A 17,130-nucleotide genomic window follows, 5' to 3' on the forward strand; every position below is an offset into this window, starting at 1 on the left:
GGGGACTGATCTACTGTACCATCCATAGGATAGTTCCTGGAGGTCAAGTTTTTAAAAGAACGATGTCAAGGCAGCCGAAGAGAGCAGGTACTGCTGTTCTCTTGGCTATGCTCCTTCTCCGGACAGATGTAAGAGAAGAGAAGAAGAAAACTCTACTGGAGAAGAGTTTTATCTTTCAGATATACCGATTTCCCTTTCAAGCTGCTTTGTTCAGGATTCTTTGTATATTCCCTTCAGAGGTGAACGGACTACTGACTGTTTGCTACAAGTTTTATAGTATCCAAATCCAGTTTCTGAGTGAAAATTTGATCTTGTATGCAGTCCAGACAATGACATGTACTGATTTTGAACTGTGCCAGACTACTTTATAGTAGTGTATATTTGTTTACATCATCCAAATATGCTTTTCACTTGAAAACAACTGAATCAAACAGCTCCCAGAAGAGCCCCGCGGGCCGGGCCGAGTGCTCCAGCTCCCCGGGCAGGCCGTGGCGGGCCGGGGGCAGGCCGGGGGCCGGCAGAGGGCGCGGGTGGTGCCGGGGGGCGCCGCCGGTCCCCGCCAATAGTCGTCGGGAGCCGGAGGGGCGGCCCGGAGGCGGGGCGGGCCGGGGCCCCATTGCGGCGGCGATGCTGGGCTTGCGCCACGCTGCGGTCTCCCTGCCGCTGCTCCCGCTGCGGGCGGCGGCCGCCATGTCTACCCTGCTGGTGAGCCAGCCGCGGTACGGCTGGCTGCGGGAGCTGGGCCTGCAGGAGGAGAACCCGGGCGTCTACAACGGGCGCTGGGGAGGCAGCGGGCAGGTGCGGCGGCGCTCGGGGCCGGGGGGAGCGGGCGTGGAGGGAGGAGAAGGGGGGAGGCGGCGGTGCCGTGCCCGCGGCCGTGCCGGTGACCGCCCGTCCTGCGCTCCGCTCTAGGTGGTGACGACCTACTGCCCCGCCAACAACGAGCCCATCGCCAGCGTCAGACAGGTAGGCCAGCCCCGCTCCTGGCCGGCTGCATGCTCGCAAACCTCCCCAGGGTCGTGGGCTGAGGGGCTCGCCCCCAGCCTGCCTGCCCGCCTGCCATGAACCGGCCCCTTCCTCTGCCGAGCTGCTGGCTGCTGGCCTTTTTGCGCTTCGCTGTCCTGCAAGCCCTGCTGGGAGGAGAGGGGGCTCTCCCCCCGCTTCCATTTGCCTTGGAGGGAGTTGCGGGATGGGGGTGGGTCGCATCCTCCCAGTGGAGCTGTGTGGCCGTGAGAGGTGTAGTCTTAAGCTGGGGGGTGGAGAACAGAAGGTGTGTGGTATTTGCATGGTAAACGTGTGAAAAATTGTGGTGTGAGAGTAGTGCGGTGGTGCTAACCTACTATTTTACATAGGAGGGTTCCTTTAGCTCTTGGTATCCCGTGAGGCTGGAGGAATAGGGCAGTCCCCATGGTCTTCAATTAATATCTTTCATGGAAGTAGTATCTAAGATAAAATATGGTACGTGAATGTATTATGAATGCTTCCATTATAAGTACTATTTGTGGAGCATCCTTTGCCATCTGAAAGAAAATTTCGGCTTAAGATCTTTTTGTTAGGCAGTACATGTTTTTATCTAGGTTGCTTTTCTTTGACAGCAACTTGAAACAGCTCAGTGTGCCATTTGGGAATCAAACTGTGACAGGATATAAATTTCCTGAGAAAGTGGTATTTTTTAGTGCAGCATTATCCACTAGAAATATCCAGTGCTTGAGTTGGGGGCTCAATCTTTTCTGTGCATTTTTGGGGGGATGTATCACTAACTTTTTCTTTGACATGCTTCTTCACGTAGGCTAGCTTGGAGGACTATGAAGAAACAGTAAAGAAGGCTAAAGAGGCATGGAAAGTCTGGGCTGATGTAAGTTAACAGAATTATCTTTTATAGTGTTTATCTTTTATAGTGTATCTCTGGCATTTAAAGACCATTAAGTTGCCCTGTTGGTTGGAGGTGTAAAAACACATTCATGTTCTATATGTTGCATTGAAGCAAAAATCTGTAGCGAGGACCAAGAAACAAAGCCAGACAACTTGCATTCATTACATTAAGGTACAAAGATGAGGACATTGAGTTTGCAAAATGTTTGTTCTGAAAAACCTGGCACCTTTACACAGGTTTGTGCCTGTAAGCCATCGCCAGCAGGTCTGCTGAAGTTCAGAAACCTTGTAAGCAAGCACATTATCACTCCGGGCATATTTAACTTCATGTTGCAGCATGCTTTCTCCTGTGAGAGTTTCGCAGAATATTTGGATATCTAACTCCTGGTGATAATCTTGCTTTCAAGGGGTAAGGAAGTCTAATAGTTTTGACTGTACTTTTTTGACCACCAGTCGAATCTTGATATTTCACAGAAGAGCTATGTTACTCCAAAGCTTTAGTGTTATGTTGCTGTATCAGACAACAGCTAAGCTCTTTCTCCTTAGGAAGCTGTAGTTCTCAATGTCCCTGTACAAGCTATTTCCAGGCATCATCCATTCTCTTGCTGGCCATACAAGGCTTGCTTCTACAGATACCTGGCATTTCTTTGATACAACTGAATTTTGTAAGATATCAGGCATTCATTCTGTACTTGATCCAGCAAAGTAGGCTGCCTGACCTGAAGAGAACAAAGTTTAAGGCAAATTCAACAGCTGTCTCAGGATATGTTAAAACATGTTCTTTTGTTACAGTTTGTGAATATGTTAGTGAGTGGATGCCTGCTCATAATGTCTTTGGAGATAATCTGAAAGAGGTCTAACACAAGAAAGAATCAACAGGTCTAATGCTTTAAAATCTCATCTTAAAGCTGTTTGTTTTTAGTTTGTGAATTTTGTTGGTTTTAATGAGCTCATCCAAAAGATTTTGACTGTGAAGATGTATGCTTGCTTCATTTATGAATTCTTCTCTTCTCTTTCCAGCTACCTGCTCTTTAGCAGATTTTAATCCTGTAAATGTTGTTTTAGGAAAATGGCTTATTATTGATCCTAGCCATTGATTATTATTTAACATACTGGTACCACATCTTAAAAATATATTAATATTTGTTATGTGGGTTTAATTTTTCTAGGATTGAAGCTTCTATCTGTCTCAGCATCTGCTAACAAAATAAGTGTCGATAGCCATTGTTATATTGAAAAGAAAGTTTGAAAATGTATTAAGTACACTGCAGAAGCTCAGAAACTTTTAAGAATGCTTTAAAAAAAATGCTTGTTTCTTGAGGTCCAGCTGATTCTTCTGGGGCCTTGTGAGTGGTGTAGCTGAACGCAAGTATTAGAACTAAGAACTAGAAATCTGCCTGCTTCTGTCAGTATTCAGTGGAATTGAAGTTTTGAACAGGCATAAATGTGTGCAGTGTTACTAGTCTCTGCAAGGTAGGAGTTTATTGTAAAGCAGATAAAAATGAATGCATAATTATGAGAAGATGAAGAAGAATTACAGCAACCAGTGATCTCTTGCTACTGGGGTAGCAAATGAGCATAATGTATGCAGCAGAAGTCACAGATGTTCTATCTCAAATGCATTCTTATGTTTTCTTTTGTTTTGACTAGATCCCTGCACCTAAGCGTGGAGAAATAGTACGACAGATCGGTGATGCCCTGAGACAAAAAATCAAAGTTCTAGGAAGCTTGGTAAGGTGTTTTAAGAAGCAGCTTGACTTTAGAGGGGGAAAAAAAAGGTCAAAACTGTTTTGCTCTTGTTTTAATGTACTACTCTGCAATACTAACCTTAATAACCGTTAAAGTGCTGTTGGTTCTGTTAACTTGCGTAAAGAACTTTAGATTTAAAAAAAAAAAAAGTATTATAGCGTTATGACATCCTACACTGAAAATGGTATTTCTTGTGGGAGAAGCAAGTGTAATTTGTTCTGATCCTGTAAGCTGGCTAGGAAGAGTTACAACTGCTGCCATGCTGTTTTCCCACTTGACCTGCCAGATAGAGCACCATCATATACTCAAGATATCCTGAAAAAGATCTTTCTCTAACACAGAGCTTTTAACCTTGAGCCCTTTTCTGGTGTTCTGCAGGGTTTTGAGAATTGACATGTGGAGGTATAAGGCTTCAGAAGGTGAGATGATCTTAATGAGATCTTCTTGCAGTGCTGTGTAGGATGTAAAGGTTGAAGGACCATTACTTTAAAACACTCACTAGTTGCTAGGGAAGAAAAGGGGACAAGCGGGGAGCTTGCCACTTTCCTTTTACAAGGCTTGCCAGTATGTGCTGCTATTCAGAAACAGCTATCCTTGAATAACTCCACATGTAGTCAAGCCCATACTGTTAACCTACAAAACTTTGCTCTGCTAGTTCCGTAGATGCTGGCTCCCTGTGATAGTTTCTGTGGTACAGATGCACATTTGTATTCAAAAACATTATAGCTTCCCAGTGTGCGGACAGACAGCAGTTTGTATGTACCTCAGAGAAACCTTGTTGTCTGTTTGTAGTTTTCCTGAACAGATAATGAGCCCATTCAGCTCTTCCAGGATAGGGGATGAAGCTTGGGGTGAAAGCTGTGTGGTAGGTGTTCAGGTATTCAGACTTCTCTTGGCTGTAGATTATGAAACTGGCATACGTAAAAGGGAACAGTATGGCAACTCACCTTTACATATTCAATTGAAACTTTCCAGCCTACCCTCAGAATGTACTTGCCAATTGTTCAGATGTATTTCTAATACTTTCACATGCTCACCAATTTGTTTCTTAGTGAATACATCTGGTGCCTCTCAATAGCAGTCTACAGGGTTTTTTCCTTCTGTCTTGAGGTGGCCAGGCATCCTGTTTGCTGAGTATGATGCTCAGATTCTAAATGGTTTGTGCCCAATAAATAATGTGTTACATAAAATCTTGTGGTCTCTCCCTTGTCAAATGTCTCCCCTTTCTTTAGGATGAAGCAGAAATCAGGTACGCGGTTTTCCTGTGAGCAGAGTAGCCTAGCAAGGCTTTGGAACCACAGGCATCATAGCTGTACCTAGAAATGTGCTTAGTCAGTTTTATTTTAATCTTTGCATGGAGGATAAAATCATTGAACCTGACTTCTTGCTTAACAGCTTTTTAAAAGTACAATCCTCAGCCTAAAGTGGTGGGTGATATTTGCATAAAGTTACCTGTAGATATCATAGCATCACTGCAAAATTAAGTAGGAGTAAATGGGTAACTTTCCAGTTCCTAGGTAAGTGAATTTCCTTACTTATGGAGGAAAATATCTTCAAATATCAACTTACTCTCATTGGCAAACAATATGTCTGCTGTGTATGCATACATGCTTTTAATAGAATAGAAGGCTGTAGCTTAGAACTGACTTCTGAAGAAAAGGGAAAAAAACCCTTGATACTAAACACCTCACCTGGGTCACTAAAAGACTAAAAATGAGCAGTTATTTTCAGCAATGTTTGAAAATTGGATCTCTCAAACTCAATTTGAGATGCTATGAGTAGTTTTCTTAAGAAAAAATCTAAATGACTATTTTTTTTTTCTGGAGCAGAGAAGTCCCTCCTTTCCGATTTATTTCACACCTGATCCAGAGTGTATGCAAATGACCTGAAAAAATGTTCTTTGATCCAAAGCTATGATTCTCATTGCTGTTGGATACTTCTTTAAATATATTCATTTCTTCTGCTGATTAATCTCCTCTATTAATTTCCTCCTATTGTATGGGAATGTGACTCTTAATCTGGTTGTCTGTTGTGTTTTTTCTTTAAGCCGTGAATATCTTAGGAATATGTGAATCTCTTCTAGTGAAAAAATCTGCATTGAATCTTACTTGGTGTACAGATAAACCTGATAATAGTAGGAGACAAAATGTATGGAAATGAATATGAATAAAAAAAAAAAAGAATTGTCTTGTACTTAATGTTTTCAGGTCTCATTGGAAATGGGAAAGATTTATGTTGAGGGTGTTGGGGAAGTACAGGAGTATGTTGATGTCTGTGATTATGCTGTTGGTTTGTCCCGAATGATTGGTGGACCTATTTTGCCTTCAGAAAGTAAGTATGTGTGCAATTTTCTTCTTTTTTTTTTTTTTTTGGTATTACTGAAGGGGTGGTGTTGTAATATCCTAAATATATAGTGACATACGTCAACAAAATCTCTGTGCTGTGAGTTATTTATGGAGCACATTGTCTAGGAACAGATGTGCTGTTAGGCAGTAACACCACTGCCAGAAGTATCTGTCCTATGGCTTGTATCAAGTGAGGCAAGAGATTTTTCCTCTGCTCTGTGAAGCATTAGATTCTCTTAGCCATCTCTGTAGTGAAGGTGCTAGAGGAAGGTATGTAAAAAGTTTGTCAGTGTACTTAGATCTAAGAGGCCTTTTGTTAGTTACTAATTAATAAGCAATCAGCATTCTGTTACACTGAAGAGTTAAAATAGCAAAAGTTCATGCTGCCACGTTACTAGTTTTTTTTCACAGTCTAGTTAATCTTGTTCCAGTAAGCTGATTCGAGCTTGTAATACAGCTATCCACAAGTTAACGCTCTGGTGAACAGAGGAGTGCTGCAAAGTCCCTTGTTCACAGGGCTTTGTGATTTCCTTTCTGAAAAACATTCAGTGGTTGCAAATTGCGGTATGTTATGTCTTTGCCTTCAGGACCTGGCCATGCTCTTATAGAGCAGTGGAATCCTGTTGGCTTAGTGGGAATCATCACGGCCTTCAATTTCCCCGTTGCAGTTTATGGGTGGAACAGTGCAATTGCAATGATCTGTGGAAACGCTTGCCTCTGGTAAGATACAGCTCTCCAATGTACTAACAGTATTTTCAAACTGCAGAGCTATTATCTCAGGCATGTGCTTGTTATCGGATGTCACTTGTATCTGTGTATTTGATTCCAATTTATGTAGGCTTAATTTATTTTTATTTTTAAGGTTCACTTGTAGTCAAAAAAAAATTCTTTGCTGATAACCTTGGTAACTTCTTTATGAAATGTTGAGATCCAGACCTGCACAGGGCTCAGCCAGGTGGCAAGTTAGTGAAGAAACAAGGTTTAGGTCTTGCAACACTGATACTAACAAAAAAATATATATATATTTTCAGAATTGATACAGCTCAAATTAAGAATTTAGATAAGTGACTTTACTTTCTTTCTCCACTCCAGCTTCACTTCTATTTAACTGCTTCACTCTAATATCTGATGTAGCTCTTGTTCACGCTGAGCTTAGCAGAAGGTCTGAATGCTCAGCTGTGGACGGAAACACATTAATTGTCTTAACATATATCTGATAACCAGTCTAAGTTTGCTGTATTTGACATACCATGAAACTGCATATTTAAATAATTATTTTTTTCCCCTTTCAGGAAAGGTGCTCCTACAACATCCCTCATTAGCGTTGCTGTTACAAAGTGAGTTCTGGTTTCTTTGCTTTCTGTCTAACTTTTTAAATAACTTTTTTTTTTTTTTTTGTCTGAGACAGTGCTCAGTGGTGAGAAATGCTTTCCCCTTGTTACATAAAATGTAACAGTATACAGTATATATAGCATGTTACCTGTACCATTGCCAGTTTTTTCCTGGGACCAGTTCTGTGCTTCAGCTGAAAAAGGAAGCTCTGTGGCTTGCTTCTCTGTAAAAGATGAATTGCTCATGAAATTCACCTACCCATAATCACACACTCATGTTTCAGAATAGTCTGTTTATTTGGGAGTCTCAGCCCCACATCAGCAGTATTTTTGTTTTTCGTTTGTTTTTGGCAAATTCTGTCTGGCTGAGAAGACGTATCTCTGGATGTGTTCACACAGTCCTTATTATCCAAAACTACTAACATCACAACATACCTTTCCAGGGTTCAAAACTCGTTCCTGATGAGGAGAATTCTGAAATGTAATGTCATAGTGGTACTTACTCTAGGTTTATTGCTACATTGTTTTACTGTATTAGCATTTTAATTACTTATCTATTGCAAGCTACAAGTAAGATTTATTTTTATATGCTAAATATCAAAGGTTCCCTTTAAAATAACTAACTAGGATGTCTTGTAGCTTTAAAATGGGCCTCAGAACACTGCCGCAAGCTACCTGTACGTATTTTAAGTAACTTCATTAAGTTATATAAATGTCTCTTTCTAATGGTGAAAGACTATATGGCCAAAGTTTTTACACATGATCTAATGTTTCTCTGTGCCAGTTGTGTGGATACATATGGAATATAATTTTGAGTCTTACTTCTGCCTGAGCAGTGACTGTAACACCAAGGTCCTTGAATGGAGAAGTGTGTGGGTTTTTTAAAAACTTATTAACGGCAAGACTTTTTTTTTTTAAATCTGATATTCTTCTTCATGTGCATGGTCAGATAGTTTTAATGGCTCATTGCCTTTTATATGCACCTGTCAGAAATCTCTGAAATTTTTGCATCTTTGATTCTAGAATAATTGCCAAAGTCTTGGAGGATAACAAAATACCTGGAGCAATTTGTTCTCTGGTCTGTGGTGGAGCAGACATTGGGTAGGTAACATTTCTTGTGTTTTGCGAATATGGATAGAGGACAAAGAATATTATATGGAGGGATTCCTGGTTTTAAAATTAATCTGATCTCCAGGAGTTGCCTGTACAGGCAAGTACAATATAAAATTCCACTAATCATATACTTTTTTCACTTTTTAGCCCATTAGCCTTTCAGATCACTTGTAGAGGAGAATACTTCCCCATTTGCCATGCTCACGTAGGGACTGTGCACTTGCATATAAATGCAAAATGGATAAAAGTGTTCCATGTGATTATTACAATGTGGAAATTCCTAATACAAATACATACTTGAGAGTTTCAGGAGGATAGGTGAAAACAAAATATATGGTAACCATGAAAAATCATGGGTGTGCTTATCTTCTTAGGTAACACAACAATGGGAACTGGTCTCACTGTGTAGCTTGGACTGAATTGCGAAATGAATACAGGCAATGAACGTATGGTTTGGCGTGAAACGGGGGAGGGAAGCAGTTGTTCCTCTTTCCTGAATGAGAAGCTTGCCTGATGTCTGCTCAGTCACTTAATTATGTTTGGTGTACATGAAAGGTGTGAGCATCTTTTCTAGCTGTTTGCTCTTCGAATAAATGTATGTCTTGTTGTGCAGGACAGCAATGGCAAGAGACGAGAGAATGGACCTGTTGTCCTTCACTGGCAGCACAAAAGTGGGCAAACAAGTAGCGCTTATGGTTCAGGAGAGATTTGGTGAGTGTCAGGGGTCTTTTCTTCTTTTGTTTCCATAGTTGCAAAAGATAGGGCAGCCCCATAGTATTTTAAAATTACAACTTACTTCACTTACCTCCTTTGTTACCTTTTTTTCAGCTTGATGGAAGTAGGATGAGGAAATGGCTCAGAACTAGCTACTACATCTTTCATTTAGTTCAGTCACAGTTCAGGATTTTTTCCCCAAGATGTTCACAAATCTATGGTCCTGCAGTTAATTTGGAGGTTTCTATAGCTGTATTGTATGGAGATTTATAAATGAACAGATGGGGCCTATGGTCTTCTGGCAACTCCATTCATGGAAAAATACCCCTTTGCCTTCTACTCCTTATAAATATGGAAGAAAAATTAGGACCTTTGAGGTACCAGATTTGTTTTAGATATTCAGAGATGCATAGCTGCGAGTCCATGACTGCGGGATTCTAACTTTTTAGTTATGAACAGAAAGCATTGTGAACAGGACTTTCTTATTTTGCATATTTGAAGTTTGTTAGTGTCAAAAAAATTCAGAACATGTTGCAAAGGTTCACCCAGAAGTAGACTGTGATTCTTTCTCTCAGGTTTGAGATAAAACAGTTGCCAGAGAAATAAACAAGTCTGCTTAAGTGTTATTTTCTTCGTTTATACATTTTGGTCTGAATAGTAACTCCTCCTCTTCTTCATCTGCCTCATACTATTTATCCTGCAGTTTGTTTTGCTTTCTTCTTTTCCTTTCCAGTGCTATTTTTACCTATTTTTTTTAAAAACCTTTTCTTTTTTTTCTGCTCTAGCTGTTCTCCAGGTATCTTTCTTCACATTATGTGATAGATGTATATTTTTCTACAGTATATTTTTCTACTTTAACTAGTGCAATTAGTTGACTACACTGTCTATCCAGAAAAATACATGTAATGAAACGTAGCTTTAATTAGAGATGATTTTGCTGAAATGCGCAATAAACACATGTGCAATTGATGTAATTTTTGTGTGTTTTTATTAGGCCGAAGTCTGCTGGAACTGGGAGGAAACAATGCCATTATTGGTAATATGCAATGTAGAAATATAGTCCCATAGATGTTATTTGAAAGTTAGTATATAAATGTTCATAATTTTTTTTTTTTTTTTTAAACACTGGGGGTTTAAAAAGTCCGTAGTGGAATGTGTTGTTTTTTTTTTTTCTTTCTGTCTTCTGTGTTGTTGAGGGGTAGTGCTTTCAGATAAAAATGAGAATTCAAATTAACGTTATTACTTTTGAATTGAAGAATGGAATAGGTGAAGCAGTAGGCATTAGTAATGGGATGTGGACAATGCTGCTAATGAAATTTAGATCTACTCTGAACGTGACATTTTTAGCATTTTAGAATATAGGTACATTTACGTATATATGTAGACATATATATGACACCTAAGATAGTATTTTACTTGAAAGTAACGCATGTAGGTATTCATTTCAATAGCCTGTTTTACAGGTTTATGTAGTTAAGGGCATGTTCTAATTCCCAGATAAATATGACATAAAGTTCTATAAAACTGAGCGATGTGACAGAAAGAAAATATAAACAAACTAAATACCTAAGCTGCTATTCTAAGAAGGCTGTGTTACAACCTTCTTTTTCACCTTTGCTGTGAATTGAACAAATGTTGCCTATCTAGAATATTAAGTGCTTTTGAAAATCTGGTATAATCAGTGTCTTTTTTTTTTTCTTGCCTCTGCTGTTTGGCACAGAGTAGCATAAACTTGCTTTGTAGTTAGAGAAATGTTTTCTTTTTCATATAAAAGTCCTGCTTTTTCTGAAGTTGACTTTGAATGATTACATGAAAATTGCTTGCTTGGACTTTGTTCCAGATTTAATAATAGTTTTGGACACTTAGAGAATTCTGTGGGACTGGTTAAGCTGAATGATATTTTGGGGGTCTTCTGAGGCTTATACATACAGGCTTTGATATAACATTCTCATGTCTTCTAGCCACACAAATTTGTTCAGCTCATTTGTATTTTACACTCATGTGTACCTGTGCCTTTCAGCTACTTTTTTTTTTTCATGCTATCAAGATATACTTTACCATTGTTTTTTTATGCAACTAGACTTCTTCTCATGAAGAAGTGGCAAGAAATTGCTTGTAATTTTTTGGATTAAAATGAAGCTGAGCTTCTTTGCAAACTTTATCGTGATAGGCTCTTTAGTTCAAACTCTTAGGTTCGAAGCTGTGTTTATGTCCAATTCCATGTGTCTAATTCCAGGTGCAATGGGAGTTTTGAGGTGTTTTTGCTTATCTTAGTGTACTATGCTAGTGCTGCTATTCCTAATGCTTCCTGAGCAGCCTATCAGAGTTTATTATGTTCTGTTTAGTGTTTTAGGTTTTGTGAGTTTAGAGAACCTTCAGCACATAAACACCAGTTTGCAACTTGTCTGTTTATTTAAGTAACACAGTGATGTTTTTAACTTTTAAGTGTTTGAAGATGCAGATCTGAACCTTGTCATCCCGTCTGCTCTGTTTGCTGCTGTGGGAACAGCGGGTCAGAGGTGCACAACTGCCAGGAGACTGGTAAGTAACAGTGTATGAACTTGTTTGGGTAGCTATGACTTTAAAATTAATTCCAAATTAGTTCAGAAAATGCCTATCAATTACTAATATTGTGGAGAACAACAAACAGTATTTGTTAGACATTTTTATTCTGACTAAAATCAATATGATAGGAAAATATGATGGCAGTTTGTCTGGCAGATGAATTATAGTTTGTTACTACAATTCTAGTTCCAGAGAGTTTTTTGCATTTATTTCTTACATGGTCCTAAAACTTTCAAAAATAAAACTCATAATAATTCCTGTATTTCTCTTCTGTTGCATTGCAAGAACTCATTTGTGCGTGCCTGCTTCAAATTATGGTTTGTGGAGTTTAAATTTCAGCAGTGCAAGGGTGCATGTGTTGCTTGCATGTTTTTTCCTTCTTTGATTTTTTTACCAATCACTTTGAGCAAATGTAAATGTATCACATGTGTTTGTGTAATTTTTTCCAGAATTGGGTTGATTCGGTAAATTTTTGTAAAGAAAGATGTGGTTTAACCTTGTGCAGATAGGAGGGGTGGTGATTCCTCAAATTACAACAATAAAAATCACTTGAGTGTTTGTACTAAAATGCTTAGCTGAAGAGTTTACAAAATATGTGGTTATTATTTATCTGTAATGGGGTTAAATTAAAATGTATTTTTTTTCTTTGATTCTTTTAAATCTTCATGATTTGCTTTCATGGTGATGCTGCTGCTCTAAGGCTTTGCTCTTGTGTTTAGTTTTAAATACGGTATTTGCTGAATGTGAGCAATACTTTTGCACTTCCTTCATCATTACATCAGGCTTAGTGGCATAGCCTTCATTGTCTTTCAGCCTTCTTACCATGTTTTGTTTTTAGTTCCTCCATGAAAGCATCCATGATGTGGTCGTGGAAAAGCTTGCGAAGGCCTATGCCCAGGTCCGCATTGGTGATCCATGGGATTGTAAGTAGCTGTTTCCAACTCATGGCTTTAGGAGACACATTTCTGATACATTTTTTCATTTAAATTCCAAGGTGATTATAGATCAAAGATACCTAATTTTAGCAGTTTACCAGGGAATGGATATAGCTAGTTTTATTTGGAATACGAACCCTGAAAGGGAGATGGAGAATCCAGCTACTACTGTTACTGTTCATCTTGGACAGGTTAAATAGTTACTTTCAAAATGTTGTGATAAAGGATGTTATAAAAAGTTGTCCTGAAAGAATCTTGTGTGTCTGTCCTTTTTTTTTTTTTTAGCTGACACTCTGTATGGGCCTCTTCATACCAAAGAAGCAGTGAAAATGTTTCTTGATGCAGTAGAACAAGCAAAACAACAAGGTGGCTCTGTGGTCTGTGGTGGAAAGGTGACTTACTTTTATTTGCCCTGTTACAGTTAGTTTTCTAGGAAAAAAATACAGTAACATGGTAGCTTAGGCCAAGATTGCATTTCGGTTTGTCATGTCATCCATTACAGAATGTTATGTTAATCAGTCAAAGAATGTCCAAATTGCAATCCTGTGCTTAGGGTAAAGATAGCTCTACTTAGAACTTCTCCAAGAAATGGCAATGAGCCTTTGTCCATTCCTTGCTTTACTCTTCAGTCACGTAATGAAAATACAGACAGCAATGTAAATAGTGCCTAACAAACACATAATAAAGAAAAACTACTGTTCTGTGCCTGGATTCACAATATCAAACTTCAAGAAATGTTAGAGATTTAAAAAGTCACTTCCTCGTCTTCATCATATGTGATGTTTAATTCTCCTGGACGTAATGATCTGAGAAATCTTGTTTTTACAGGCATCTTTATTCCCAGTGCCTTTAAAATTCTCATCAGCTTACAAGTAGGAGAAAGGAACTTTTTTTTTGTCAGCTGGTAGACTTTGAGATTTGGTTACCTGTTTAGTAGACTAAGTAATGCCTCTATATATTAAACATGTAAGCAAGAGTAAAATTCAAGTTATCTGCTCAGATGATCTGACCTTCAATTTCTGATTGATAGGTACAGCTGTAGTAACCAAACTATGAACGATTCCCTTCCTGCAATGGTACTAAGCAGGATACTGGTTTGGCTGAAGTTAGTCAATTGTTTCTTCTTTTATACATTTTGAAGGTTATAAATCGCCCTGGAAACTACGTTGAACCAACCATTGTGACTGGCCTTCCACATAATGCACCCATTGTGCACACTGAGACATTTGCTCCCATACTGTATGTGCTGAAATTTAAGGTAAAATAGCAATGTGAAAATAGTCTGGTGTCAGGGGTCAGGGATTTCAGGAGAGCAATTTCTGATATGTGTCATGTTCATGCAATTGTGCTGACAGTTCAAGAAGCACTAACCATAGTTCTGTACTGTGGGACATGGACTGTAATAGCTTACCTCACTGTGTAGCTGTATTTATATATTTTCTGTGAAGAACACTGCTGTTAAGATGAGAGTCTGTACAGGAGTAGATCTTTGTTGCTCATGTCTGCCTGCTCTAGAATAGGTTGTTTTTCTGTGCAGTCAGGGGGAATATTCTCTCTCTGACTTGCTGCATGTGTATTTGCCAAGTGGTACTTAGTGTATTTGCATTCTGGTTGTAGCATATTGGAGTTTTCCTGACAGAGCTTCTTTTTAACTGCTTTCCTTTTAAAAGGTGTGGTTTAACTACTGACATGCTTCTTTCCAGGAGGAAGAGGAGGCTTTTGCATGGAATAATGAAGTAAAACAAGGTCTCTCCAGCAGCATCTTTACCAAGGATTTGGGAAGGATTTTCCGATGGCTTGGGTATAATTAAAATTATTTTTCTACATTCTTAAGATATAAGATTGCCATATTTTGTGTCTTTTCATATCTATACATACTGCTAGTTGAACATTTTACAGCCCTCATTTTAGGGAAGGAGCCTTTCCTGATCCTGAGCAGTAATTGTGTCCTATCTCTTTTCATAGGCCAAAGGGATCTGACTGTGGCATTGTGAATGTCAATATCCCAACCAGTGGGGCAGAGATTGGTGGTGCTTTTGGTATGTTACTTGCACAGTATGTTTTTTTTTTTCCCCTTAAACAATGAAATTCTCTGGGACCATTTCTGCAGAGTTGGTATTATTCTTAAGGTTTCTTTTTTAATGCTGAGTGGATTTTTTAACTAATGACTGCATTAGCTTTTCATGCAAAGAAAAGCGTCAGGTGGAAGTAAAAATAAAGCATCGTTACTGTGAAGTTAGTGTATCTTAGATCTCATCTTATTTTTCGAGACTTTAATCAGTCCATTTAAATGACTAAATCTGAAGAAATGAACAAAGTTAATTTTGAATTACACTGCTGTAGCAGAAAACAGAAAAATGACTAGTGGTAGTTGGGTTTCATCTTTTAAAAATATATGGAATACTTAAAAATCAAAGACTGGTATCATTTTGGTTCCTCCATCAAGGTAATATAACTCAGAACTATGTTCTGAACTTGTTTAGAAATATGTCTGAGTGGAAAGCTGTTTAAAATGGAATTTTAGTTAAAGCAATCTTGAACATGTTTGTTGTATATGTTTTCATGTGTTTACAAAAACTACAGCATAAAGTACTTTTGTGAGAGTCTCACAAGATTTTTGCCTTTTTTATATGCAAAAGAAAATGGGATAGGAAAGAAGAAATATTTATCTGATCATTTAAACAGTATAAGAACTAGCACATTCTTGTACAGTTGTCTCATGTTAAAATATGTTTAAAACAGCATTCTCTGGTGCCAGCATGGTGAGACTTTCAACTTTGGACAGATGGTTTTTGGATTGAGAACAGGGAGAGAGCTAGCTTTGGGAGCTGTACGTAGTGGTGTTCTGGTAATTATTTCAGGTTTAGAACAAGGGAGAGGGAATAGTTTACCCCAAGAGTTTTTACAAATGTCTCACCTCCTGGAGTTAGTCCAGATTTCCATGCTCCAGAAAATTTTCCCATTTTCATTTATAACCTTTCTCCTACAGGTGGTGAAAAGCACACTGGTGGGGGAAGAGAATCTGGAAGTGATTCATGGAAACTTTATATGAGACGGTCAACGTGGTAAGACAGATATTTTTAATTCCATATAAATGTAAATTACAGATAGAATTGCTAAAGTCCAAAACATATAAATCTGTGACTACAGGAGGTTATTACACTAAATGTGAGATAAACATGTAAAAGTGTAGTTTTTCTTTTTCATCATGTAAGAATTTACATCTGTGTTCCTAACAGAAGATGATTTCTTTGAAGACCTACCTTTACTCACTGTTCCTCAAAAGGAAAACCTCTTTTTACAGAATAGGGCAGTTTGTAAGAGCTGGAAAAAGAGTTCATTCTTTAAGCATGGTTTATCTGTTTCATAATTTATTTATTTTTTGTTTCCCCTCTTGCCTGATCTTGAACCAAGCTAAAAATTAGATTACTGAAAATTTTCGGGAAATATTTGAAGTGGCACCCACGGAGAGGGGGCCATTATTGCCAATGAGTGAGTAATTTATTGAAGTGTTGGGTATCTTTCAATGAGTCTGATGATGGTTAGCCTCTAGCAGTTATCTTTCCCATTCCCTCCCTGGCATTTTCCTTTGCTAACTTGGTTACCATGTGAAGACACATGAATGTGAGAAATCACACTTTGATTTTCCTATATGGACATTTTGTTCTTAAGAGATGAAATACGGGATTATACTTTGATCTACCAAGGAAGAGAGCACAGGGAACGTGGTCTTTCCCTGTACATGGTTACTATTCTGAAAACTGAACTAAAGACAGCTCATGTCTTTGAACAGACAAACCACTCCCAGAAGTCTTTCTTATCCATGTAACAGTGGTCAGAAGCAATGTACTTGGGAAGTGGGCTACATAATCTGTCTCAGTGATCAAGTCTGGTCTCTAAATACTTGTTTCTCTTCCAGTACAATCAACTACAGCAAGGATTTACCTTTGGCTCAAGGAATCAAGTTTCAGTAACAACATTTTGAATGGTCATGCCATGAACTCCTAACATTTCAGAACCATGCACCTTCTAAGCCCCATGGCGAAGAAAATTAATTGCCTAAAACTTGGCTGCATCAATGGTAATTCTGTCAGAAATCAGATACTCTAAAATTGCTTAACTTTTAATGTATGAAATTACTACTTCTATCTTCAGCTGAGAAATCCATGGTCTTTGGAAAGAAGGGAAGGTGACTGAAATTAACAAACTTGGACTGAGGTGGCCTGGATGGTCTTCTGTTGCCTTATCACTGTACTTCAATATCATCACTGTCTGTATCTCTTGCCTCCTTACAATTTGCTAGTTATTTCCATCTAGTGGGTCTATGCTTCAAACTACATGTTGAGTTTCCTACGGTTACCTGGTGCTATGGGGGGTGAGCAGTGCAGGACTATTTTTCAATGCATAAATAAACGTACATTTTGTGAAATTCGTTGGGCTTGTAGGCTTTCTTTCCTCGCTGTTTTGGAGCAGGATGAGCAGTCTGTCCGTTTCCTCTTGCTGGGC

The 17,130-nt window shown here is 38.7% G+C and overlaps 1 protein-coding gene across 1 annotated transcript; it reads left to right on the top strand.

The window, feature by feature from the left end:
• The first annotated feature begins 595 nt into the window (after nt 1-595).
• ALDH7A1 (aldehyde dehydrogenase 7 family member A1) lies at nt 596-17,056 on the top strand. The gene is made up of 18 exons (XM_080573962.1): nt 596-798; nt 913-966; nt 1,790-1,855; nt 3,523-3,603; nt 5,829-5,952; nt 6,554-6,686; nt 7,259-7,303; nt 8,321-8,398; nt 9,024-9,121; nt 10,119-10,160; nt 11,571-11,665; nt 12,528-12,612; nt 12,910-13,016; nt 13,766-13,882; nt 14,328-14,425; nt 14,590-14,663; nt 15,614-15,689; nt 16,544-17,056. The coding sequence occupies exons 1-18, from the start codon at nt 628-630 to the stop codon at nt 16,596-16,598; spliced, it is 1,599 nt and encodes a 532-aa protein (XP_080430088.1). The 5' UTR covers nt 596-627; the 3' UTR covers nt 16,599-17,056.
• Nucleotides 17,057-17,130: the final 74 nt, after the last annotated feature.

This window comes from Anser brachyrhynchus (genome assembly GCF_964034855.1).
Source record: "Anser brachyrhynchus genome assembly, chromosome: Z".
NCBI lineage: Eukaryota > Metazoa > Chordata > Aves > Anseriformes > Anatidae > Anser > Anser brachyrhynchus.